The sequence below is a fragment of the Dasypus novemcinctus genome, chromosome 27 (genome assembly GCF_030445035.2).
Source record: "Dasypus novemcinctus isolate mDasNov1 chromosome 27, mDasNov1.1.hap2, whole genome shotgun sequence".
Lineage (NCBI taxonomy): Eukaryota > Metazoa > Chordata > Mammalia > Cingulata > Dasypodidae > Dasypus > Dasypus novemcinctus.
Genome location: NC_080699.1, coordinates 28,658,525 through 28,685,264, shown reverse-complemented (window position 1 = coordinate 28,685,264; position 26,740 = coordinate 28,658,525). Strand labels below are relative to the sequence as shown.

The 26,740-nt window shown below is 44.1% G+C and overlaps 2 protein-coding genes across 4 annotated transcripts in view; both read right to left on the bottom strand.

Moving 5' to 3' along the window:
• The window catches only part of JHY (junctional cadherin complex regulator), a 64,140-nt gene extending 62,657 nt beyond the window's left edge, over positions 1–1,483 (bottom strand). Inside the window, exon 1 of one of the 3 annotated variants that reach the window (XM_058289039.2) lies at positions 1,404–1,483. The gene's annotated coding sequence lies outside the window, so the exon portion shown is untranslated. Of the gene's footprint in view, positions 1–604; positions 692–1,403 lie in introns of those variants that run through there. The other 2 variants (XM_058289041.1, XM_058289038.2) reach the window with 2 other exon arrangements.
• Positions 1,484–16,720: 15,237 nt separating this feature from the next.
• The window catches only part of CRTAM (cytotoxic and regulatory T cell molecule), a 31,242-nt gene continuing 21,222 nt past the window's right edge, over positions 16,721–26,740 (bottom strand). The window contains exons 6-10 of the mRNA XM_004459533.5: positions 26,286–26,366; positions 23,442–23,525; positions 21,048–21,194; positions 19,057–19,143; positions 16,721–17,572 (exon numbers count right to left, since the gene is read on the bottom strand). Of these exons, the coding sequence (XP_004459590.2) occupies positions 17,442–17,572; positions 19,057–19,143; positions 21,048–21,194; positions 23,442–23,525; positions 26,286–26,366 (530 nt within the window). The 3' untranslated portion in view covers positions 16,721–17,441. The remainder of the gene's footprint in view (positions 17,573–19,056; positions 19,144–21,047; positions 21,195–23,441; positions 23,526–26,285; positions 26,367–26,740) is intronic.

Genomic DNA, 26,740 nt, shown 5'->3' with positions numbered 1-26,740 from the left:
TTGCTCCTGTTCTTTTGGCAAATCCTAATTTTAATTAAATAACAGTACCTTATTCCCACTCTTAGGATTGCTTGTAAGGTTTAATGTTGACCTTGTTACTAAGGTTTCCAAGGAACATCATCAATTCCTTGGAGGAAAGTGCCTTAACAAACAACAGACAAAAGATAACATTCACATTTAAATACATATGAAGTGGTTTTTTTCTTTTTAATTCAGAATTCCTTCTACTGATAGACTGACATAATGCTGTTTAATTTTACAAGCAAATTTACTGTATCCTTTTATTTTATACAATGTATATGACATTGTATAGTATTATTTTAATGTTGATAAACTAATTAACTGCTGGCTTTTAGGGTGTTTCTAGAAAGCAACAGACCCATCAAACACTGGCTACATATTTTAACTGAAACAGTTTGTATTAAACATCCAGTTTACTTTAAGAGTTAAGGTCACTCTATTTGGGATCTCAAAGAACAAGCTTAAGATAATCATTATAGATCAATGTAGAATTGCTCTATTCCTCTTCTTAAATGAAGTAGTCCAGGGTTTCTTCAAATGAATAAATATTTTAAAAAATAATAATATTGTTGTTGATGCTTACAAATGAATGAACTCTGGGAGAGTATGAAGAAAACGAAGCCAAATACCACCAAAGACCTTCTGTGGCTGCTTGCTCTTACAAAAACATGGGATTAAAGAAGGAAAAGCTGACAGCTTGAATGAGTTAGAAAGTGGGCATGTTAAGTTTAATCAACATCTCTGCATAGTACAGAGCAACTGTTGTGCCACTGAAATTTCTGCCCCAAAGAGGCTGACAAATCAACTTCTAAGTAAACAAGAAGGACAGGGATAAATGTGATGGTACCCAGGGCTAAGACAAGGCCAGTTCCCGAAGGACTCTTGGTGCCCTCGGGTCACCGTCCACTAGTCCTGGGGGAAATGAATTTCCTTCCCAGGTGACCAGGGGCTCCTCTTGCGCCTCGCCAAGGTGGATAGTTGAGAAAAAGGCGCTCGGTTTGGAAGAGGCGGAAGCTGCCCACAAGGGGCCTTCCGCTTGTTTTCTCCCTCTGCCTGTTTCTGGGAGACAAGACCGGGCCGCAATGGGCATTTTTAAGGCCCAGGAAGTGTCGGGTATGGCGAGCTGGGCCCTGGACTGGCCCTGACCAGCGGAGGCGCAGGGCTGCGCGGTGAGTCTGGGCTCCGAAGCCTCCCACCTCCCGGCCACCTGGCCCCTGACCCCTCTGTCCCCGCCGCGTCCCCAAACGCGCTCTCGTGCAGCCCCGGTTCCGACCAGTGTCCCCGGGCGGTTTCCTCCTGAGCCCACCCCCGGCCCAGCCCTTCCACTCCCCCTCCCCGGGCGCGCCGCCCACCCCCGTGCCGGGAGGCAACCGCCCTGTCACCTGCCCGGCGCTCGTCCGCGGCCGCGACCACCGCAGCCCCGCGCGCTCGGCGCCGCCGCCGCCTCCCGGGCCCCGCGCCCGGCCCCGCCCACGCCGCCCCGGCGCTGCCCCGGCGACCGCGGCCAACAGAGCGCGCCCCTGCGCGCGCGCGAGGCTCGTCCCCCAGAGGGGGCCCCGCGGAGGCCGGGGCCACCGCGTCCCGACGGCTGCCCCTGCCCGGGAGGCGGCGGTGGGAACGGCCGTGATCACGGCGTGGCGGCCGAGCCCCTGGGGACCCTGCTTCAGGCCGCCCTGACTCTGGATGTTCCCACGGAAAGCCAAGGACAGACCGCCGAGTGGGAGGAGATATTCGCAACAGTAACAACAACAACGACGACAACAATTGCTAGGATATAGGTAGTATTCTCACAAATTAAGAAGAAAAAATCCAATTGAAGATGGGTAGAGACTGAAACGGGTGTTTCATGAAGGAAATCCAAATGGCCAATAAACATTTGCTGTTAATGAAAGCGTGCTTAATCCATTAATAATCAGAAGAGGGCAAATTAAAACCTCAGTGGATACCACTCTATACTACTTACCAGATGGGCATAAATTAAAAGGTCTGACAGTGCCAAGTGTGGGAGGCACATGAGTCTAAGATCCTCATACAGCAGGTGGGAGAATCTGGTGCCACCACTTTGGAAAAGGGTTTGGTCTTAGCTAGTAGAATAGATGATGGGTACATTAGCTAGTAGAGTGGAAGATAACTGTACCCTATGAGCCAATGATTTCACGTTTAATTATTCACCTGAAGAAGTGTGTGCTTACATGCACTTAAACTGGAAATAACTGAAATGTCCAGCAACAATAAACTGGTTATAATTAAATCACAGTATACCATATACCAGCACACTATACAATAGTGAAAATGGATGAACTATTTCTACGGGCAACAACATGGAAGCAACTTAAAAACATAACATTGAGAGGAAACAGCCAATTAGAAACATAAATATGGTCTGTTTTTTTAAAAATACATTTTTATTTAAAAAAAAGATATTTAGGTAACAAATGTTACATAAAAATATAAGGGATTCCCATATGCCCTGCTCCCTACATGTGTGGTCTTTTTGTATATAAAAATTAAAGGAGGTAAAATTAAATTGCACTGTATTTATGGGTGCCTCCTTAGTGGTGAAAGCTATGAAAAAAAAAGCAAAGTAGGGATTCCCCTAAAGGTTAGGCTAGGAGGGACTTGGCCCAGTGGTTAGGGCATCCGTCTACTACGTGGGAGGTCCGTGGTTCAACCCCCCAGGCCTCCTTGACCCGTGTGGAGCTGGCCCATGAGCAGTGCTGATGCGCGCAAGGAGTGCCCTGCCACGCAGGGGTTTCCCCCCTGTAGGGGAGCCCCACGCGCAAGGAGTGCGCCCGTAAGGAGAGCCGCCCAGCGCGAAAGAAAGTGCAGCCTGCCCAGGAGTGGCACTGCACACACGGAGAGGTAATGCAACAAAAAAAGAAAACACAGATTCCCGTGCCGCTGACAACAACAGAAGCGGACAAAGAAGAAGATGCAGCAAATAGACACAGAGAACAGACAACTGGGGCAGGGGGTGGGGGGAAGGGGACGGGGGACGGGGAGAGAAATAAATTAAAAAAATTTTTTTTTAAATCTTAAAAAAAAATAAGGTTAGGCTAGAGTTCTGCTCTGGCAGACAGGGTGGAGGTTGGGGGAAAGAGCACTTTTGAGATTGTATTCCCTGACCATAATGGTGGTTACATTGATGTTCATTTTATAACAATCCATTAAGGTATACATTTATATAAGTGTAGTATATTTCACTATTTAAAAAGGTTAAAAAAAGAGTAAGGAGGGAAGCGGACTTGGCCCAGTGGTTAGGGCGTCCGTCTACCACATGGGAGGTCCGCGGTTCAAACCCCGGGCCTCCTTGACCCGTGTGGAGCTGGCCCATGCGCAGTGCTGATGTGCGCAAGGAGTGCCCTGCTATGCAGGGGTGTCCCCTGTGTAGGGGAGCCCCACGTGCAAGGGATGCGCCCCATAAGGAAAGCCACCCAGTGCGAAAGAAAATGCAGCTTGCCCAGGAGTGGTGCTGCACACGCGGAGAGCTGACACAACAAGATGACGCAACAAAAGGAGACACAGATTCCCGTGCCGCTGACAACAGAAGCGGACAAAGAACACGCAGCAGATAGACACAGAACAGAGAACCAGGGTGGGGGAGGGGGGAAGTGGGGGGGAAGGGGAGAGAAATAAATAAATAAATAAATCTTAAAAAAAAAAGTAAGGAAAGGAAGTACTGGGAATTATGTTCTCCTTAAAATGATATTAAAAACCACAGGTAGGGAAGCAGCTGTGGCTCAATCAGTTGGGCTCCCATCTACCATATGGGAGGCCCTGGGTTCGCGTTCCAGGGCCTCCTTGTGCAGGCAGGATCGCCCGCATGCTGCGGAGAGCCACCGGGCCCGCAAGCACTGGGCAGAGCCGACTCAGCAAGGCGACCCAGCAACAAGGGGGACAAGTAAAAACACAGAAGAGCGCGCAGCGAATGGACACAGAGCACATAACAAGCTCATGCAAGAAGGCTTCAATACCGGTTGCCTCATTAATGGTAGGAAACAAAGAATTGGAAAATGCTCTTGCTACCCATTTGGGCATTTTTTATTCTACTTCTTATTAGAGTTATTACAGTGGGTTGAGTGGTGTCCTCCCCAAATTCATGTCCACCTGGAGTTCAGAATGTGGCCTTATCTGGAAATAGGGTCTTTGCAGATCTAATTACTCAAGGATCTTGAAATGAGATCATTGTGGGTTTAAGATGGTCCTAAATCCAGTGACTATTGTCCTTACGAGAGAAAGAAGAGACACAGAGAGGTGAAGGTCATGTGAAGATGGAGGCAGAGAACAGAGTGACGCTGCCACCGGCCAGGAGCCACCTGGGGCCACCAGAAGCTGGAAGAGATCAGGAAGATTCCTTCCCGGGAGCCTTCGGAGGGAGCCTGGCCCTGCTGCCTTGATTCCAACTTCAGTTTTAAGCCACCCAATTTGTGGTCATTTGTTTCCGGGACTCCAGGAAACTAATGCAGTTATTTATATATTTCTCTCTTCCATTAGATTTTTTTTTAACTTTTTGGACAGCAGTGACCTTGTCAATAAGTGCACAATCAGACCACAATGCTTGTTGAAGAAATGAAAGCACAGTAGCTGAAAGCATCGGAGCTGTTTTGTCCAGCCTATTACGCAAATTAACATCAGAACTGCTCCACAGGCCTACGAGCTCCAAGCACCCCCTAGTGGCGCCCAGAGAACATTACAGAATCAGCTCGGACTTGCCCACCCTTTCCACCAGTGGAAATTCAGAGTGTTTTCAGAATCTTCGAGCGCTTTCTCTCTTATCCAGAAAAGGTGTCATTCTGCTTTTCTGAAAATTAATGGTCCATAAATGCTTCAGGAGTCTGTCAGTCCCTCAGCTACTTGGAGAGACCAGACATGCAGAAGTGGGAATGGCCTGAACGTGATTTTGCTCCTTCCTCCAATGCAATAGCTGTTCTGATGATGATGATGGTGATGATGATGATGATTGTTACCAAGACTGGAACTGAGCTCAAGACCTCTTATGTGGGAAGCCAGTACTCAACCACTGAGCCACAAGGGCTCCCCTAAGTTGTTTTTTTTTTTTTTTTTTTTCCTTGTTGTTCGTTTATTTGTTTTTAGGAGTTACCAAGGACCAAACCAGGGACTCCCGTGTGGGAAGCAGGTGCTCAACTGCTTGAGCCACATCCACTCCCCTGAATGTTCTTACTTGGAGTGACAGTAACCATGACTAATCATGGGTGACAGTCAGGTCCAGAAAACTTGCCAGTTATTTTAGCAGAAATAATTTAACTTGATTTATTAGCTGTAAGCTCCCCTCCCCCCCCCCCCCAAAAAAAATCGGACACAAGTTCACTGCGGGAAGCAGCAACCACTCCTAGATCTGGGGGAATTATTAACATTTAGAAACTTGGAGAAGGAACTCAGACCTCCCAGGAGGATATCCCAGCCAGCAGGTGCGGGTGTCTTTGAAAAGGTGTGGTGAAGCAGGTTCTGGAAATACTGGGAAAACTGGAATCAGCTGCAGCTACAGGAACAAAGAGAAGCCACTGGGGTGAAAACACACAGGGCAATGCTGAGAGGAAGAGGAGGCAAACAGAAAGCCGCTTCCCTTGAGTGCCCCTATGGGCAGCCCCTAGCAAGGAGCGAGTTGACAGAGGAGAAGTGACGTTTGCAGAGCTGGTTCCGCCTGTGTTTAAAGCTGAGAGACCATGGTTTAATAAGCTGGGCTGGTATACTCCCGTCAGAATTCTTAGGGGTTGTAGGGTGCCTACAGACAAAAAGCCGTAGAGTGCACTGGTTTTAGCTGCCGTGATGGTAATAGTAGTGCTGATTTACATATGAATAACACTTCACAGGGGTTGCCCAGTGCTTTTGTATATATCTATTCAGAATTCAGCTGTCAACCCTAGCCTCTACTAACCCAAATGCAAAGAATGAGAAAAACCAGTCAAAGTACAGCCAAAACACAGAGGTTAGTAATTCTGAACTGATTTTACTCCTTCTCTACCCCCTAAACCCTCCCCCCATCCACCCCTTCAATTCCTTGGACCCTATTTTACTCCCCTTATTCTTGACTTGTGCTCCGCTCGCAAAGTCCCTTCCCCTATCCCATTTCCCACTCAGCCTACAAGGACTAGTGTAGCATCCGCAGCTCCAGGACGAATATTGGACAGTCCCCAATGCTGTCCTCTGGCCCTTGGATTAGAATGGTTCCCAACCTGGGGCAGCTGTGCCCCCAGGAGACGTTTGGTAATATCAGGAGACACTGTTTACTGTGAGGACTTGGGGGAGTGCTACTGCCACCTAGTGGGGAGTGGCCAGGGATGCACAGGACAACCCCCATAACGGAAAAATCATCTGGTGTAAAGTCTCAGCAGTGCTGAGGTTGAGAAACTCGGTGGTGGGATGATGGTCCTTGGGTTGTGGCCCCATTTCAAGCTCCTGTGTCTATTTTTATGCATATGCATGTGCAGCATTGTATTGTGATTGCCTGTGTATGTTTCTCTCACCTCCTTACTGCCCTGTAAGCTCCCCGACAGCAAGGACTAGCGTTGCACACAGCACATAACAGACAATCAATAAGTGCTGGAAAAGTTCACAATATCCTTACCTTGAGTGCTGGGGTGGGGGGGGGGGGTGGGGGCGTTAGGTAACGGTAGCTCATCAGGCCCTTTGAAAGACATATGCTCTTCTTTGACACATAACTTGAATGATCAGATAATTTATCCTTAAAACCCAGTAGACTTTCTAGAATAATTTTTAAAAGGATGTTATTAATAATTACACCAGAACAATAGATGTACACTGAAATTGTCCTGGCTAACCAGCAAGTGTGCTCGGATTATAACTCTAACAAGTTAAAGTTGTCTGGGTCCTTTGCACATACGTAAAATTAGAAGCAGCAAATTAGAAATGGTCAGGCGAGGGCACTCTGAGGGCAAGAGAAGGGACAGTACCAGCAAAGAAAGGGACAGAAATAGCACCAAAAGAACAGGGGTCAAACAACAACAAACAAAACTCAAGTCAACCTGGGGTCATTCAGCATAGACCCCTGTGAAAATTACAGGGGTTAATTTTCCTCAGGATTAATTTTCAAAATCAAATATAGGGGGAAGTGGATGTGGCTCAATGGAATGGGCTCCCATCTATCATATAGGAGGCCCTGGGTTTGCTTCCCAGGGCCTCTTTGTGGAGGCAAGCTGGCCCACGCGCTGTGGAGAGCTGAAGGCCCGTGCACCACAGAGAGTGGGTACAGCAAGATGATGCAACAAAGGGAGACAAGCAGACGCAGAAGAACACGCAGCGAGTGGACACAGAGAGCAGACAGCAAGCAAGCCGCAAGGGGGGGTTAAATAAATTTTTTAGAAAAATCAAATATAGGGTAGATCAGGTTAATGAATAGTGATCAGAATGGTAAAAATCATGTAAGATATTTTGGAAAGATTTTTATCCAAACAAATTTTAAGGTTTAAGAATTTCAAGGGACAAACCCTCAACCTTCCAAAATTTTTAAAATTTGGAATGAGTCAGCCTTGAGAATTTTAGAGGACTGAAGCTGTAATAAGCATATGAAGTAGGAGAATAGGCAACCAGGGGCACGTGGAGGATCTCATGTCTAGAAACCTGGGGAAGGTGGAGAGTCAGAGACCCCAGCAGCCAACAACAGGTTACGAGGTTTCCAGAGAAAGCTACCTGCTTGCAAGAGATAGAAACAAATGTTCAACTTATCCAGTAAACCGCCCCTTGCCCAATAACTTATAAGGTGGAGTTGTCCTGAATGATATTGCAGAACAGATGCAGGACATTATATATCCTGCCATAACCTACCGAATGGAGTGGGAGAGAGTGTAAACTACAATTTACACTGTCATCCATGCTGTGTGGCAATGCTCCAAAATGTATTCATCAATTGCAATGACCATATCACACTAGGGAAAGAAGTTGTTGATGTGGGGAAGTGGGGTCTGTGGGCAGTGGGGCATGTGGGAATCCCCTATATTTTTTTAATGTAACGTTTTCTGTGGTCTATGTATCTTTTAAAAATAAATTTAAAAAAATATTTTAAAGAAAGGAAAAAAGATGGCAACTGACAACCGCTGGAGGCAGCTCTCCCTGCCTTGCTCCCGGGGAGGCTCCTGTGTGCTTCCCGCCCACTTGCTCGGGCTTTCCTTCCTTCAACCATCTTGCTGCCTAGTTCGGTTCTTGAGTTCTTTCCTGTGGTTGAACAAGAACCCACTCCATCAACACATGTGTTTTTGCAGACAGCCCAGTACAAAGAAATATAAGTAATTAACACCATTCTAGAAGGAGGAGCCAAGCACAGGAGGAGTCCAGACTGGGGAGGGTTGTTTCGTCTTGCTAGAGTCAGGTTTTAGGGTAAAAGGATTCCTGAGGCTTGGCTCCTGGGAGTACAAATTAGTAAATTATCAGTGGTAGCCCTTTTCTTTTCTTTTTTGTTCCTTGGCTTCTTCCTTAAAAATATATATATTTTATTATGGAAGTTTAAAAACATATGCAGCAGAGAACCAGCAAGATGGCAGCCCAGTAAGGCGCCCCTAGAGTCAGCTCCTGCTACAGGGCAGTTAGCAAACACCCAGAGCTCTCTGGAGTAGCTGAAGCACCTGTTTGGAGGCTCCAGGAGACCAGAAGAGCGTCCTGCAACTTCCTTGGGGGAGTGGAAGGAGGAGACTGCCCGTCTGCAGAGAAGACTCTTGAGTAGAGGCTCCACGCCCCAGAGACCGGTGCCCATCCTCCACCAGAGGCACAAGCTGCCTCGGGAGCTGTTCTGCGGCTGGAATCGAAAGCTCCCCTTCCCCTAAATGGGGGAGGAAGAGACGGTTGGGCACCAACTTCAGCTACTGATGAGGAAACTCAGTGGGCTACAGTATGATCCTGAGAACAGCTAAGGTTTGAGGCTGTCCAGGTTAGAAAGAGGCCGGGAGCTGCCATCTTAACTCCACACCTGGCACGAGGGGAAGCAGGGTGGACGGAGGATCCCAGAGCTGGTGGGGACTGGCTTCTTCCCATCCAGGTCAGATTGCCAGTCTAGCCTAAGCCCCAGCCCACCTCCAGCAGGGAGGAAGCCCATCTGCGCCAGCCTCTCCAGGAAATTGCCAGCCAAGCCGCGGAGGCTGGTTATCTTACTCTGGTGGCATGAGCTGCCCCAGGAGCTATTCTGCATGTGATTGGAAGCTCCACTTCCCACAAACGGGAGAAGGAGATGGTTGGCTGTAGATTTGGGCTACAGATTGGGAGACTTGGCTGGCTAAGAGATAACCCTGGGAACCGCTGGGGTGAGAACCAGCCCAAGTCAGAAAGAGGCCAGTAGCTGCCATTCTGACTCCACCCCCCAGCCTGAGGGGAAGCTGGGCTGACTGAAACTCTCAGTGTCAGTTTGGCTGGAACCAGTATCTTTCATGCAGATCAACCTGCAGCCCTAGGCTTCAGCCCTGCCTCTGGCAGGGAGGAGGCTGAGGAGCCCTGCACCAACCTGTACAGGTAACTGCAGGGAGCTTTGGCTGGCATAGACTGAAAGTGAGAAGTCTACCAGGGCAATTGTGGTCATCTTGGACCTGCACTGCACAGATTGCTGCCCACACCTGCAGCTCCATCCCCTCCCCAGGCAGGGAAGAAAGGGATGTGACGCTCCATCAGTCTCTCTGGGCAACTACTGTCTAGGCCTGCACTTGGATTATTCCACACAGCTATGACTCTGTCCCTACCCCTGGCAAAGGAGAAAGTTGGAAGAAGCTTCATTGGTCCCTGGCACAATGAGGGCAGCTTGAGCCTCCACAGTTCACGGCACCAACTACATGCTTGGCTCCTACTGCACAACCAGCAAGGGAGAAAGGATAGGAAGCCTTAAACAAAAGAGAAAAACTGCACCCAGAAAAAATACTCTAGTAAGCCAGATGCGAAGATATCAACAAAAAATTAAAATCTACACCAAGAAACAGGAAGCTATGGCCCAGTTAAAGGAACAAGATAAGCCTCCAGATGACATAAAGGAGTTAAGACAACTTATCATAGGTGTTCAAACAAATCTCCTTAGTAAATTCAATGAGATGACTAAAGAGATTAAGGATATTAAGAAGACCGTGGAGGGAATCGGATTTGGCTCAATGGATAGTGCATCCACCTACCACATGGGAGGTCCAGGGTTCAAACCCAGGGCCTCCTGACCCATGTGATGAGCTGGCCCATGCTCAGTGCTGATGCACGCAAGGAGTGCCATGCCATGCAGGGGTGTCCCCTGCGTAGGGGAGCCCCATGCTCAAGGAGTGTGCCCCGTAAGGAGAGCCACCCAGCGTGAAAAAAAAAGTGCAGCCTGCCTAGGCTTGGTGCCGCACACACGGAGAACTGACACAGCAAGATGACGCAACAAAAAGAGACACAGATTCCTGGTGCTGTTGACAGGTATATAAGCAGACACAGAAGAACACACAGCAAATGAACACAGAGAGCAGACAACTGGGGGGGGGCGGGGTGAGGGTAGGGAAGGGGAGAGAGATAGATATAAATAAATCTTAAAAAAAAAGAGAAAACATTGGATGAGCACAAAGAAGAATTTGAAAACATACACAGAAAAATAGCAGATCTTATGGGAATGAAATGTGCAATAAATGAAAACATTGGAATCATATAATAGCAGATTTGAGGAGACAGAAGAAAGGATTGGTGAACTTGAGGAAATAACCTCTGAAAGTGAACATACAAAAGAACAAATGAAGAAAAGAATAGAAAAAATTGAACAAGGTCTCAGGGAACTAAATGACAGCAAAAGGTGTGCAAACATACCTGTCATGGGTGTCCCAGAAGGAGAAGAGAAGGGAAAAGGGGCAGAAGGAATATTTGAAGAAATAAAGGTAGAAAATTTCCCAACCCTATTGAAGGACATAGATATCCCTGTCCAAGAAGTACAATATATTCAAATCTGAAAAAACCCAAATGGACCAACTCCAAGACACATACTCATCAGAATGTCAAAGGCCAAAGATAAAGAGAGAATTCTGAGAGCAGCAAAAGAAAAGCAATGCATAACATATAAGGGATATCCAATAAGATAAAGTGCTGATTTCTAACCAGAAACCATGGAGGCAAAAAGAGAGAGGTCTGATATATTTACGATACTACAGGAGAAAAACTTTCAGCCAAGTATCTTATATCCAGCAAGACTGTCTTTAAAAAATGAGGGTGAAATTAGAATTATTCACAGATAAAACAGAAACAGAATTTCTAAGCAAGAGACCAGATTTTCAGGAAATACTAAAGGGTGTGCTAGAGCCTGAAAAGAAAAGACAGGAGAGAGGGGCCTGGAAGAGAGTATAGAAATAAAGTTTATGTCAATAAAAGTAACTAAAAGTGTTAAAAGAGTGGTGAAAATAAAACATGATAGATAAAACTCACATAGTCAGTAATAAACTTAAACAATGACGTAAAGCATTTGTATTCAGACAACTGCAACTCAATGTTAAAACAAATCAAAAAAGGCCTAAATAACTGGAAGAACATTCCATGCTCATGGATTGGAAAACTAAATATCATTAAGATGTCAATTTTACTCAAATTGATATACAGATTTAATGCAATCCTGATAAAATTTCCACCAGCATTAAAGAAAACATTGAAAACACAATCATTAAATTTATTTGGAAGGGTAAGGAGTCCTGAATAGCCAGAAGCATCATAAAAAGGAAAAGTGAACCCTCATCTCCAGACTTTGAATCATAATACCTACCTTTAGTGGTAAATACAGCATGGTACTAGCCTAAAGACAGACACGATAGACCAATGGAACCAAATTTATGGTTCAGAAACAGACCCTCACAAGTATGGTCAAGTAATTTTTGACTAGCCTGTCAAACTCACACAGCTCGGGCAGAACAATCCATTCAACAAAAGGTGCTGAAAGAATTGGACATCCATAGCTAAAAGAAGGAAAGAGCACTCCTATCTCACACCTTATCCAAAAATTAACTCAAAAGAAAAACAAAAAAACTAAAAATAAAAGCAAGAACCATAAAACTTCTAGAAGAAATTATTGGAAAATATCTTCAAACCTGGTGGTAGGTGGTGGATTCTTAAAGGAGATAAGAGGAGGACTGGGTGGACTACTGATGTTTACTGTAAATAGAAGTTTTAATTAGCTTTACTGTAAAATTGTGGAAATGTATAGAGTGGAGGTAACACACAGTGAGTAACAGCTAGTTTATAAATGGGGATGTGACTGAAAATGGTAGTCTAGGATGTAAATGCCAATTGACGGAATGCTAGAGAATAATCTAGGAAGTAGATAGCACAGTAAAACAAGAGGTGGATGAGAATTGTGGTTGATGGTACAGATGCAAGAGTGTCCTTTGTTAGCTAGAAAAAATGTGTATATCACTACTGCAGGGTTTTGGGAATGTGGAGAAGCATGGGAAAAATACAACTGGAGTGACCTATGGAGTATGGTTAGTAGTAATAATGTAATATTCTTGCATCTATGCAAAAGATGTACTGAGGCAGATGTGAGTCAAATGTACAACTAAGGACGGGGTAACAATCAGATGATATTATTTTATCTGTAGCAAATGACATACCACATTGTGGTGTGTTGATGGAGGGGTGTTGTTTGGGAATTCTGAACATGTGCATGATCGTTTTTAAGTTTACAACTTCTGTCATAAAATATATATTTAAAAAATAACAATAGGGTGGTTTGGGGGAAAAGCACACCAAATGTAAGATAAGAACTATGATTAGTAGTAAGATTTTGACAATATTCTTTCATAGTTTGTAACAAAAGTCTCATGACAATGCAAGGTGTTGGTGGAGGGTTGATGTATATGATGTTATACATGTTTGCTTTGTTTAAGTTCACAACTTTTACCTCACACTTAATTGTTTATGTATGTTCATATATAAATGATATAAAGATAATAATAGGATTGGTTGGGGGAAAATACTTTGTTTAGTAGTAATATTTTGACAATGCTCTTTAATCATTAATTAAAAAGGTTTAACAACAATGCAAGTTATTGGCGTTAGGGGAGTTATGATGAGTCCTGTATTATATATAAATATATTATATATGTTTTTTTAATTTTTTATGATTTTATGGGTTTTTTTAAAGATTTATTTATTTCTTTATTTTTCTCCCCTTACCCCCCACCCCGGTTTTCTGTTCTCTGTGTCTATTTGCTGCGTCTTCTTTGTCCGCTTCTGTTGTTGTCAGCGGCACTGGGAATCTGTGTCTCTTTCTGTTGCGTCATCTTGCTGTGTCACCTCTCCGTGTGTGTGGCACTATTCCTGGGCAGGCTGCGCTTTCTTTCGCGCTGGGCGGCTCTCCTTACGGGGCGCACTCCTTGCACGTGGGGCTCCCCTATGCGGGGGACACCCCTGTGTGGCAGGGCACTCCTTGCGCGCATCAGCACTGCGCATGGGCCAGCTCCACATGGGTCAAGGAGGCCCGGGGTTTGAACCGCGGACCTCCCATGTGGTAGACGGACGCCCTAACCACTGGGCCAAGTTCGCTTCCCTATATGTTTGTTTTGTAAGTGCACAACTATTATTATACACTTATTGTTTATGTATGAGTGATATACTTCAAAAAATTTAAAAAATATACATATGCAGCAGGGGAAGCAGCTGTGGTTCAATCAGTTGGGCTCCGGTCTACCATATGGGAGGCCCTGGGTTCGCATTCTGGGGCCTCCTTGTGAAGGCAGGCTTACCTGCATGCACACTGTGGAGTGCTGCCAGGCCTGCAAGCACCATGGAAAGCCTCTGGCCCGCAAGCACCGTGGAGAGCTGACTTAGCAAGGTGATGCAACAAAAAGGGTGACAGGGGAAATTGGCCCAGTGGTTAGGGCATATTGATGTAGCCCAAGTGTCTGCCACCCAGAGCACCCACCTGGGTGAAAGAGGGTGGTGGGTGTGGAGGGGCAAATGAAAGCGATCCGGCACAGCTACCCAATATCTCAATTCACTTAAATGTCCCCCTTGATTCATCAGAATATAGCAGTAGAAGGACACTGGTGCTGGACCGTCCTGGATCAGAATCTGGGCTCTATGCTTACACCCTGTATTAGCCAAAAGGGTGCTGGTGCAAAGCATCAGAAATCGGTTGGCTTTTGTAAAGGGTATTTATTTGGGGTAGAAGCTTACAGTGACCAGGCCCTAAAGAGTCCAACTCAAGGTGCCATAAGAAGTACTCTCTCACCCAAAGTCTGTTGCCACGTGTTGACACAAGATGGTGGGTGATGTCTGCGAGGGTTCAGCCTTCCTCCTGCCTCTTGAGGCTGCATGTCCCAGCTTCTTCCAGCCTCAGCTGTAGGCTGGCAAAAAGGCTGGTCTCTCTCCCTGGGGCTCACTTCTTTCCGGGCTCAGCTACTCTGTTCTCTTCACAAGGTCAGCTCATCTCTGTCAGGCTCATCTCTCTTCCACGGCCTCTGCCGTGTCTGTGGAGCTGTCTATTCCTCTGGGTTCTCCTTCTCCATGTATTTACTTCCCCGTCTTTGACTGCACATCTGCTTATATTAGCCCACAAGTGGGGGTGGAGCAGGGAATCAAACTAAGTTGCCCTAATCTTGATTTAATCAACTAAAAGTAAAACCTCTGAATCTAATACAATCTAATATGCTCAGAAGAACAGATCAGATTACAAACAAAATCCAATATCTATTTTTGGAATTTATGAGAATTACCAAACTACACACAGCCTTTGCTGGTTATGGAATCTTGGTGGTCTCCCAGGTCATTCTGCGGAGCTTTAAGCATCTCAGATGTGTCAAATGTGCACCTAACACCCACCTTTGAGGCTGTGGTGATGATTAAATTAGATTCCACAGGGAAAGTGTCTGGCTTGTAGCAGGGGCTCAACGAAGGTTTAGCTTTCTTTTTCCTCTCTTCCCTCTGCTATTTGCCAAAATGCCGACTGAGAAAGGGCCCTGGGCTAGTTCTGTGCAAGTTGGATGTTCTTTGTCCACAGTAGGTTTTTGGCTTTGTTTTGGAATATCGTTTGACATCAGGTAGGATTAGACTACACATAAGGCCCTTCTACCTCTGGGAGACTATAATTTCACTTAATATTTTTGGACTAAAAACAGAAACAAAAACAAATTAAAGACTCTAGAGATGCTCTGATGGAAGATTACTAAGTCCTAGACAGCTTTGAGGGGTCCTGGGAAATCCTCTTTAGCAATTAAGGACAAATAGCCATTTGTGTATGAAAAGTGGGTTTAAAATAATTTCCCAGGATTGGAGATATGTCTCTGGATTTTGTCTTTTAAGTCAAATTATTGAATGTCCCCTTTAGAGAACATTTCTAATTCAGTTATGCTTTGGAAACTTTTGGTTTGGGCTACATCAGGGTTCCGCAATCTTTTTGGAATCACTTAGGGGAGCTTTTAAAAAAATGTAGATTCCAAATTTCCACCTCAGATCTTTTGAGACCAGTGTCTCAGGACAAACCTCTCTGTTTCTGAAATCCTCTCCAGCGATTCTGACAACTGGCGAAGTTTGCTTGTATCTGCTTTGCACAGCACTGTAACGCTGGCACATTATTTTGGTCGCTTGAGTAGAAGGAACTCGAGCCCTGGAAGCAGTCACAGCGATCATCCTCTGTGAGCGTTTACTTGGGAACACAGACTCAAAGCAGCACTAACCTGTAGCAAGGTTTAATCAACCATGACAAACACCGTCTCTAAAGTGGAAGTGTCTTTCCTCTAGATTGTTTTCAGAATACGAATGGCTTGTTGAATGACTTCCGTCTCAAAGCTGATGCAAAACTCTCAATGACAGGCCCAGTCTTGAAGTCTTTACACTTTACAACTCTGTTAGGAATCAGGACATCTGATTCCCTTCATGTCACCCAGTCACGTCCCCTCTCTTCCTGAACAATTTGTTCTCAAAACATCAAACAAACCCACACTGAGGCACAGCCTGCGAAATAACTGGCCTGAGATATTTAAACTGTCAAGGTCATTAAAGTAAAGGAAAGACTGAGAAAGTCTTCCAAACTGAGTAACTAAAATGAAACCTTCTGAACTCTATCTTTTGGGACAGTAGGAGAAACTGGAATGGAGTCTGAGGACTGTGTTAGTAGAAAGAGAGCAGTGTGGATTTCCTGATTTCAACGGTCATATTGCAGTTTTATAGGAGAGTATTTACTCTCCTGTAAATGCTTTAAGTAATGAAATTAATTAATTAAAGTATTAATGTCAGTTTACTCTCAAATGGCTCAGGGAGAAAAATGCCCTGTACAGACCTTTACAGCTTTCTGTAATTTTCTGATTGTGTAAAAATTATCCTCAAAAACAAAAAAAATCAGGACAGCTGAATCAGGGCTTAGACACAAATCACAAACTGTGTGTGTGCATGGGGAGTGGGGAGTGGGGAGTGGTAGAGGTGGGGTGATGGGGGGCCTTGTTATTATTTTTATATCTCCTTTAGAATTTTTTATTTTAGTAACATATACACAACCTAAAATCTCCCATTTTGACCACATTCAGCTATATAATTCACTTGTGTTATGTACATTCACGATGTGTTGCTTCTATCACCATCATCCACTGGGGGAGATATGATTGGTTTATTCAGAGCCAAACGATGAGATAATCTTCACAGAAATGCCTGAGTTTGCTATACCTTAAATAGACTGATAAGAAAAATAAAAGGCCTAAAGCAGTGAAAGTGAAAGCAGGAAATACAATTTGGAACACAACCACTAGAAAAACAAATATGTAGTCTGATCTTTTAATTAAATAATTTTTAAAAAGTACTCATTGGGTCAAGAATCAGTAAATTAAACTCATTATTTTCTTTTGTTCAGGTTTTTGCAATGGAGTATCCAGATAAAAACTTGATCATGTGATTTGGCAACAAAGCCTGATGTTTGGGTCCACCGGGAGCTGGCTCTTGGATCCTGGACATTCATGCCCAAAGAACTCTGGTGTGTAGCACTTCTCCCTGACATGGCAGGAACTGGCTACATCTTCAAGGCCATCTTGAAAGTAACTTCCTTGAAGTCAGAGATCTTCTTTATGTCTTTTTTTAAAAAAATCATAATGTTTATTTGGAGACCAGAAGGAAAGATTAAAATGTTGTTTTTTTTAAAATGTAGTCCCACTAGAGCCTAGCATCTCAAAAATCCTGTCCCTTTTGCGGTAAGATGTTAACGGGTTACACTGACCCCAATCCACAAGACTTAGTGGAATCCTTCTGCTCTGAAGTAGTGTCAAGCATAATAGGGTTATTATATTCTTTTTTTAGCGACGAAACTTAGTCTGGTCTCAGTCCTTGTTTGCTGCTCTGACTCTGGGTCAGATTCCACCAGAGGGCGCTCTCTTGCATTGCATGGAGCATATTTTTCTTGTCAAGGTAATTACGCTCCTTCCCCCAGGCTGCTCCACTGAGGTGCCCATGTCGCTGCCCCCAAATTGTATTTTCTCTTGCACGGAGCACTACACGATGCTCTCTGGTATAGCAGCGTGCTCTTCTTTCAATTTGGAATCTGGCGCACTTCCCTTCCTTTTTGTTCTTGCTTCCGCGTACAACCGAGTGATGTAGTTCATGCAGCTCTTAGGGTGCGAAGCTGAAAGAAAAACACGTTCGAGATGAATATTTATTTTGAGCTCAATTGCACCCACTTCTTCGGAACACTTTTATTGGGCATCCTGTTTTTAGGTCCATAGGTTGATGGCTTATGTAATCGAATCTAAAATGCACGGGCACATATCAATTGTCTGAACGCATTGTTAAATTCTAACGTTTAAAAAGTCTTGCTACGTAAACAATATACTGGTAAACCTGGAATATAATATACAGACATTTCTGCCATAAAAAAACATAGGTGTTACTGAAAAAAAAATGCTGTTAGCAAAATTGCAGAGTAAAAATGACACAGTTTATGGGGGAAAGAAACTTGGAGCTTCTGGAGTGGCTCTGGGTGCAGGTGCTCCTTTTTAATTTTCTCACACTTTAACTTCCAGGGCTTCTGCTTATTTAGGGACGGATCTGAGGGCTTTTTCCTTTCCTGCCAAAGGTTATGATTCTCCACCCACTGTTTTGGTTTCCCTTGCCTAGGAAAAGTGGCATACAAAGAACTCCACTTATTATACTGACATCATTCTCTTTGCCAATTGAGTATGTGATCGATGTTAAAGAAATGCGTGTTGCCAACACAACTGACTTCATAAAACTTACACACATTTTCCCCTCCCCGTTTTCACACAGTCGACTCTCCCTGCTAGTACATCTATTCTTTCTTTCCATTTCACACTCTCCTAGGTCAAAACAAACAGAAAAGGGCACAGGTGGTGTAAAGACAAGCTCCCTGCTTTTCTACCAAAACATCCATCACACCAATAGAAAGCAGAGGCAAAGCTCACACATTTATTGCAACTCCTGGCAGGTGGAATAACCTAGTTTGCATGCAGGAAATGAAAGAGAGGATATAAGATTGCTGCTTTACTATAGGACTGACTTCTGCCTGCTGGATCTTTTTCAAGGACACACAACACACACACACTCACAATCTCCTTCCCCTTTGGATCCTTTACATTTTTCTTTACATATTTTGCTTGAGGAATTGAAATGACGTCATTCAAAAGGCCTGAGACATTTCTGCTTGAGTTAGTTCAGCATGGTATTCATTCATTCACTATAAATTTATCAAACAATTTGTGCCAGGCCCTCTGGTAGGATCTGGGGATAGAGGTAGAGTCAGTGCAATTACGCACCACTGAAAGGAGAATTGTAGTAAGTGATTCAAAAATACCAAAAGTGACGCTCCAGTGTGGGAAATGCTTCGTTGATAAAAGTGGAATGTGACACACCCTGGAGGAGCCCTGAGTCCAGGGACGCGGCCTGTTTGTGACAGTGGAGGCGGGGAGATAGCTCCCCAGGGAGGCCTAACTTCAGCTATATGAACTTAGGTGCTACTTTTTGTTTTTTAAGACACGCTTCCTTATGTATGCAAAAAATCAACCTTTTAAACTTTGCTTTTTACTGTCTTCCTTAAAGGTGATAAATTAATGACCCCCATTTTTCAAATCGTAGGCTCCGTCACATACGTACTTGGGCAATTTTTCTCTTGAGATGATGTTTCCTCATTATTTGACCTGGATCTGTAACTTTCCAGTGTGTGTTCTGAAGCATCATTTTCTGCAAGAAACGAAAACAAGTTACTAACTTCTGGTGCCACAGACATCACCTCTATGTAGAAATATTTGTTTGGATAAGATGACACTTTGTTTTGCACAAGAGTAGACTTATCACTTACCCTCCCATTCCCCATGTCCTCATTATATTGACAAAAAGTAAAAAAAAAATGCAAAAAACTTTTCAATGATTCTTGCAACTACTGTGGTAGGCACTTCAAGAGTTGTGGGTAGTAAATGATAGCAGGTTAGAATCAAGAATTGTCCTTTGGGAAGGAATGATTCAATTTAGCCCTTCAAGAACTATGAGGGTGAAGTATTGATGGGAGATTTTGAGAGACTCCTCTGATATTTGCTTACGTGCATACACAGCTGAAATGTTGGGCCCCGCCTCTAGGTCTTTTAATGATGAGGATGCTAATCCCTCTGAGTATCTGGAGAGGCTGGTATCAAACTAGGACAAGGGGTACTTTAAAGAGAGTCAGCGCTATTCCAGGATGTAATGCTTGCCTTGGGACATGGCGAGTCGGTGTCACGGGTTGTTCAAGCTGCATGTGGCTAGATCTATACTGTCCAAGTGAACCATAATGTGGACCAGATGTGTAAAAAGTAAAAAGAAGCAAGTAAAATTATTTAAGAATATATTTGATTTAGTCCAGTGGATCCAAAATATTATTAGATCTATTATGTCCTTTGTGTGTACGAGTATTGAATCTCTCTTTTTAAAAAAGATTTATTTTATTTATTTATTTCTCTCTTTCCTCCCTCTGTTGTTTGCACTCGCTCCCTGCTCTCTGTGTCTATTCATTGTGTGCTCTCTGTATCTGCTCATCTTCTTTTTAGGAGGCACTGGGAACCAAACGTGGGACCTCCCATGTGGAAGGGGCCAAATCGCTTGAGCCACCTCTGCTCCCTACTTGTTGTGTCTCTCATTGTGTCTCCTTGTTTTGTCTCCTCGTTGAGTCATCTCATTGTGTCACCTTGCTGCGCCAGCTTGTCTTCCTTAGGAGGCACTGGGAACTGCTCCTGGGACCTCCCATGTGGTTGGCAGGAGTCCATCTGCTCAAGCCACATCCACTTCCCAGTATGGGGTCTTTAAAAATTTGGTTTGTATTCTATCCTTACAGTACATCTCAAGATGAGATGGATTAACCACATTCAAGTGCTCCATTGCCATATTGCAACTCCTGTATCAGAGAGCACTGAGCTAGGTAGACAACTCAGAAGTAAAGAAGGAACTTAATCCTGGCACATGTTCGTGGAATGAACTGAGTAGATGGTTTTTCTGGATAATGCCCATGGTGACCTCCAGCTCTGATAAGTGCTGAGTTTATGTATTTTAACAGGTGTCTTCCATGCTAGCTAAATCATATTTTTTTGTTGTTTCCAATAACTTTAATTGGAATGTGTAGGAAAAAATGATGAACCTATCATGGTTGAATAAGGCTGAGTATAATCGTGCAAAGTAGGAATGGGACCAAAACAGTCTGCTATATTCAACCTTTGATTTCCCATCCCTAGAATACAAACTTCTAGAAGTGGGGACTGGGTTTGTCTCGTTCGCAGATGTGTCCCCAGTGTGTACAGCCTGTGCTCAGCGGATGTTTATTGAATGACTGACTGAATGAGCTCGCCATTCTGTATCCTTCTGTAAATAGAAATTTCTATAATTTAATGCCAATTTCTGGAGCTACTCTAGTTTTTCTTGGGTATGCACTCCTTGACTACAACCCCTGGAAATTCACGTCCTGATTTACTAGAAAACAAACAATTGCTTATTTGAGTAACAGCGCTTACAAATAGATGGCACAGCATTGAATGGAAACGCTTTGCTTGGCAGCATTTTCCTTTTCTCCAGCCAGGTATTTTAGCATCAGGTAGCCTCCATCAGGCTCTTTGCCCACTCACCTTTTTTCCATATCACATGGGCTTTCCGCAGCTTCATTATGAAGAGCTGGACGATGATGAAGAGGATGAAAATGAGGAAGGACACAAGAGTGAGCAAAAGGATGCCACTTTTCTTTCTCGTCAATCCTAGTGGCTTAGGATTTCCCTCTGTAAAGAAAATGAAATGATCTTAGACTGCTTTTTTGTTTTGGTCACTGAGGGATATGTACAATATTTCCAAAATGTGGTGTAGGCTGATGGACAGTTCAGATAAAGGTAGAGCTTTATCCTGAGGGTAAAGAGACTCACATGTTCCTTCTCTGAAAACAAGCAGACAGATATATGGACAAACAAGCAAGGCAATCTTGTGGGGTGATTTGAAGAAGGTTTTTTTTTGTTGTTGTTTTTAAGGTACCCGGGGCTTGAACCTGGGACCTCTTATGTGGGAAGCCAGCACTCAACCTCTGAGCCACAAGGGTTCCCCTGAGTTGGTATTTTCATTCGTTTGCTTGTTGTTTTGATTTTTGTTTTTAGGATGCACCAGGGACTGAACTGGGACCTCCCATGTGGGAAGCAGGCACTCAACCTCTTGAGTCACATCTGCTCCCCTGAGGAAGGTTTTTAAGTTACATAGCTATTGAACTGGTTACTTTTCTTTCCTATAGAAACCACATTAGAAAATTGACCTAAATTACAGTTGGGGGATTCAAATTAGTTATAAAGAATGATTGCTTAGCAAAGTGTAGGTAAGTAGAAAGCCAGAGTCTTAGAAAGCTTGGGAAACTACCCAAATAAAATGAAAATACAATTTCATTTGGATACTTGGTTAGGTTAAGTGTGGTCCTCCATGAAGGCATTTGGGGATAAACTAGACAGGCTCTCGGGGGTCGTTCTGAGCCTGGGACTGTAGTTTTGCTGAACTGCCCTGGTCCTCTTCCCTCAACCAATATGCAAGGAAGGAGTGCCAGCTGGAGCGGTGCATAGTGCTTGCAGCTGTGTAAGACACATTCGCTGTGCTGCACGGGGAAACACAGCCCATGTAAGCAAATAATCAGTCAAAACAAACAATAGCAAGATACTGATGCTAAATGCATGATCCATGCATGTAGGCTGTATCATAATATGCTCCAGGATTCCGAGGCAGGAATGGACACTAAGGGCTAAGGTGGTTAAAAACATGTTCAGTGAGAATACTGACTCAGGAAAGGAGTGCTGAGGTCTTTCCTTCCATCCGGGACAGTTAGGATAAGAAAGGTTAGGGCAATAAAAAAGGGATGATGGGAAGTGGATTTGGCTCAACAGATAGAGCACCTGCCTACCACATGGGAGGTCCAGGGTTCAAACCCCGGGCCTCCTTGACCCGTGTGGAGCTGGCCCATGTGCAGTGCTGATGCGCGCAAGGAGTGCCGTGCCACGCAGGGGTGTCCCCTGCATAGAGGAGCCCCATGCTCAAGGAGTGTGCCCCATAAGGAGAGCTGCCGCTGCACGAAAAAAGCACAGCCTGCCCAGGAGTGGTGCTGCACACACACAGAACTGACGCAGCAAGATGATGCAACAAAAAGACGAACATACAGCGAATGGACACAGAAAGCAGACAACTGGGGGTGGGGAAGTGGAGAGAAATAAAAAATCTTTTTAAAAAAAAGGATGATGTTTTCAGAGGAAAATGTGTATTCCTGTGGTGCCGTTTAGAGACAAGACTGTAAGGGCGGTGGTGGAGAGCACCCTAGGAGGGCTTGGGTGCTGTAGGGGACTGAGGGGAAACCACGGGCTTGATGAAGGCAGAGTGAGGAATGCTTGGCAATGCTTCATGCAAGAGATAACGGGGGGCTGGACCACGCGGTGCAGGGAACGTGGACCAAACACCTGAAGGAGAGAAGTCCTGGAAACTGACTGGAGAGAAGGGACTGAAGGATGAGAAAAGATGCTGTTTGGTTGTAAGTGATGCTGAGTTTGAGGAGATGGCAGAATATTCAACTAGAGATATGTCGAAAAGGGAATGAAACAGGAGACTCATGCCCGTAGAATACTCTAGAAATATAGGTATGGAACTCCTTTGCTAGTGGCAATGGGGACAATCTTGAGAACAGATAAACTCCTTAAGAGTTAGGGAAAGAACAGAGGATGGTGAAGTAAACTCCGAAGTCATTCGCATTCCAGAAGCAGCATGAAGTGGTGTTAGTTACAGGACATAGAGAAGGCATGAGAGGTTAGCAGGAAAGGAATGGGACCAGGAGAAAATGTAAAGGAAGCCAGGAGGCAATGGAGTGGAGAAGGGACAAGGGAGGGATTAACCAATCATGTCATATAGGGCAGAAAGATCAAGAAACATGAGGTCCGCAAAGGTCATTGGATTTATCAGTTAAGAGGTTAAAATGTCGAGTGTTTATTCTAAAGGCAGTGGGTGGCGCTTACCAATGATCACGTGAGGGTCTTGAGTGGTTTGTTCTTCCTCTTCTTTCTCAGTCTCTGATCCACTGGAATCTTCCACTATTGCAACTGCAGTGAAAGGAAGCAGACATGATATATATACACATGAGCACACATTTAGGAAACAAAGTAATCCACTTTTTAAAACAACACTAGTTTTGTTAATGCTCACAGATTTTTTTTTCATTTTGTTTACTTTTATTAACAGAAATTACAAGTGAGAAGCAATTCCGCATCTGCAAGGTGTGTGCACATCAGACTCTCCCAATGTCTGTGGCACCTCCCTCAGGTTAATTCCTCTGTTTTCATCCTGCCACCCTCACCTTTGAGACAGGAAGGACCCTCAAAGAAAACATTAAATGAGAAAGTCTCTTCAGTGTGGCCTAAATGCTAAGCTCCTTTCCCCTGGAAGTTTAACTCAAAACAGTGCAGGAGGGGTTCTGGGGGCCACTAGGACCTCAGGCTCACACCCTGACAACTACGATAGAGAACAAGGCCATTTTTTTTTTAAGATTTCTTTCTTTCTTTCTCTCCCCACCCCCCAGTTGTCTGCTCCCTGTGTCCATTTGCTGTGTGTTTTTCTGTGTCCACTTGTATACTTGTCAGCAGCACCTGGAACCTGTGTCTCTTTTTGTTGCGTCATCTTGCTGCGTCAGCTCTCCGTGTGTGTGGTGCCACTCCTGGGCAGGTTGCACTTTTTTTTTTCATGCAGGGCAGCTCTCCTTGCAGAGCACACTCCTTGCTTGTGGGGCTCCCCTACATGGGGGATACCCTTGTGTGGCATGGCACTCCTTGCGTGCATCAGCACTGCGCGTGGGCCAGCTCACCACATGGGACAGGAGGCCCTTGGTTTGAACCCTGGACCTCCCATGTGGTAGGCGGACGCTCTATCTGTTGATGAAATCCACGTCCCACAAGCCCATTTTTGAACTGAGGATTTCTTGGCAAAAATAGTTGCCAAAGGCCAGACTCATGCTGCCTTTTTCTTTTTCATTAATTTAAGGTGAGCATTTACTGAACACTTACTCTATACCAGGCCTTAAACTGAGAACTTGGTACATATTATCTTTTTTTCTCACCACAGCTCTGAGAAAAAGGTTTAGAGCAGTTAAGTAAGTTGCCCAAAGCCCTGCCACAAATATGTGGCAGAACCAATATTAAAACTCACTTTTATTTTTAACATGAAAACCCAGATATTAAACCATTACTCTACTTCCTTCCTGAATCAGGCCTATTAGAGAGGTCTTTAGGATGCTTTAAGATGAGAGTTGAACACTGAGGAATGGTATTTCTAGCTTTATGGATAGAGACCCTGGAGTCTAAAAATGCAGAAAGCAATGATCCATATGTTGAAAAACAAGCTCAGGTGCCATTCAAACCTATCCTTGCCTCCCCTTAGGAATGGGACAGTCTGTGATGTTTTTGCTAAGTAAGAGAAATTACAGAAAAATAAGCGATCTATTTTTCTGTTTTTGACACTAATTTTCTCCATTTTCTGATTCTTTCCTCTGCCTTCTCTTGCTTTCTAGCCCATTGCACAGCGCCACTATGTGGCTCCCGAGGGGAATAAAACCATCCATTCTTTTACTGAAAATGGTTATCATGAACAGTCATGAAATTGTAGAAATTGAATGTTGAAAGGAACTTTAAAAACCGTATTTTTTTCAAACCTTATGTTAGATATGAAAAAGCAGAGCAGAAAATTGAATTGTTTTGCAGTGGTGTAAGCCAATTTAAAGACACCTCAATTCTAAACACATTTTTAAAAACTGGATTATTAAAGCAAGCAATGTTATTTGTTCCATCTTGTAATGTTTCCAGTTGCCATTGCCATTCAAACAACCATATGGTAGACACTGTAGTTACCAATATTTTAAATCCCCAATCATTTACTTTGAATTATTCAGGATATAAATCTTTAAAAATGTGATCTGGTTCTCAGATCTATGCCCATCTTAAAGAGAGAAAGCCTTGATCCCCACCAAATGAAATTATAACAGAGACCCCCTATGAAACAGAGATGGAACATGGAGGAATTTATGCCTCTCTGGGATAACTATCTTGCTCAAAGTAGCATAATAAATTCATTCATTCATTCATTCAGCATTTTCTGAGCTCCAGCTATTTTTAGACACCATGCTAAGTATAATACAAAGATAAACTAAATATAGGATCAGTTAACTGTCTAGTGTATCCATGGTCTATAAAAAAACCACTAGAATTATAATACAGGATTGCTAAATTCTTCTTCCTTCATAGTTTAATCTTGTCACCAAAAGTAATCTGAGTTCTTGACAACAACATCAACCAACCTTTGTGCATTCAGAGGTGGTTTTGTTATTCAGTGACAAATGATGCCAGATCTCCAGGTCCTGCTTCTCTGCTCTCCAGCTATACCAAGTCTTTATTTTGTGTAAACGAACGAGTCTCCCCATAAAGAAATTCAACTTTGCCCTTTATTGCAGAAGAAGTCAAATGACACTCCATTTATAGCACTGAACCTACAAGGTGTTGTGTTACTCTGAAGCCCATCGCACTAAATTAGCCTTCCTGATGTGGTTCCATTCCAGGACATCACAAAGCTGGAGCCAGTTAGAGGGGAGCCTACAAGTTTTTTGCTTCTTTGTTTGTTTTCGGAGGTGCCGGGGATTGAACCCAGGACTTCATACAGGAGAAAACAGGCGCTCAAAGCACTCATCTACACCTGCTCCGCGCCTAAATGGTTTTTTAAATAAAAATAAAAATAAAAATAAAGAATGTCCTTAAAATAGATTTGGGAAAATAACGAGGCATATTTTTTTTTAAAGTTCTGACGATTTGGACACTTACCTGTACCAGTGGATGGCTGAGGGTCTTGAGGGGATAGAGCACTTCCCTCCAGAACATCTGACGTCGTCTCTTGATCAGGAACTAGGAAAGGAGAAAAACAAAATTCTGCAACTACGGAGAGCAATTTTACCCACATCGTGCTTAGTAAAATAGATTTTAAGTTATATTTGTCTGCTACCTGCTTGTGCAGGTTTTGCAGAAACCTCAGAACTACGTGTTCTGTAGCTCTTGTTCTGGTTTTTTAATCTGTTTCCTGCTGCTCGCCCATCTGTTAACCTGCCTGGCTTAAAAGTACAGCATGTTGGACCTCTGCATAGTGGTGCATTTGGCAGTAGACAAAGGGTATTCGCTCTATTTATCTATCTGCATTCATTCATCCGCCACCACTACCATCCATCCATCCTTCCACCCATCGCCTGTCTACCCATCCGCATCTCTACCTCCCTATGTACTAG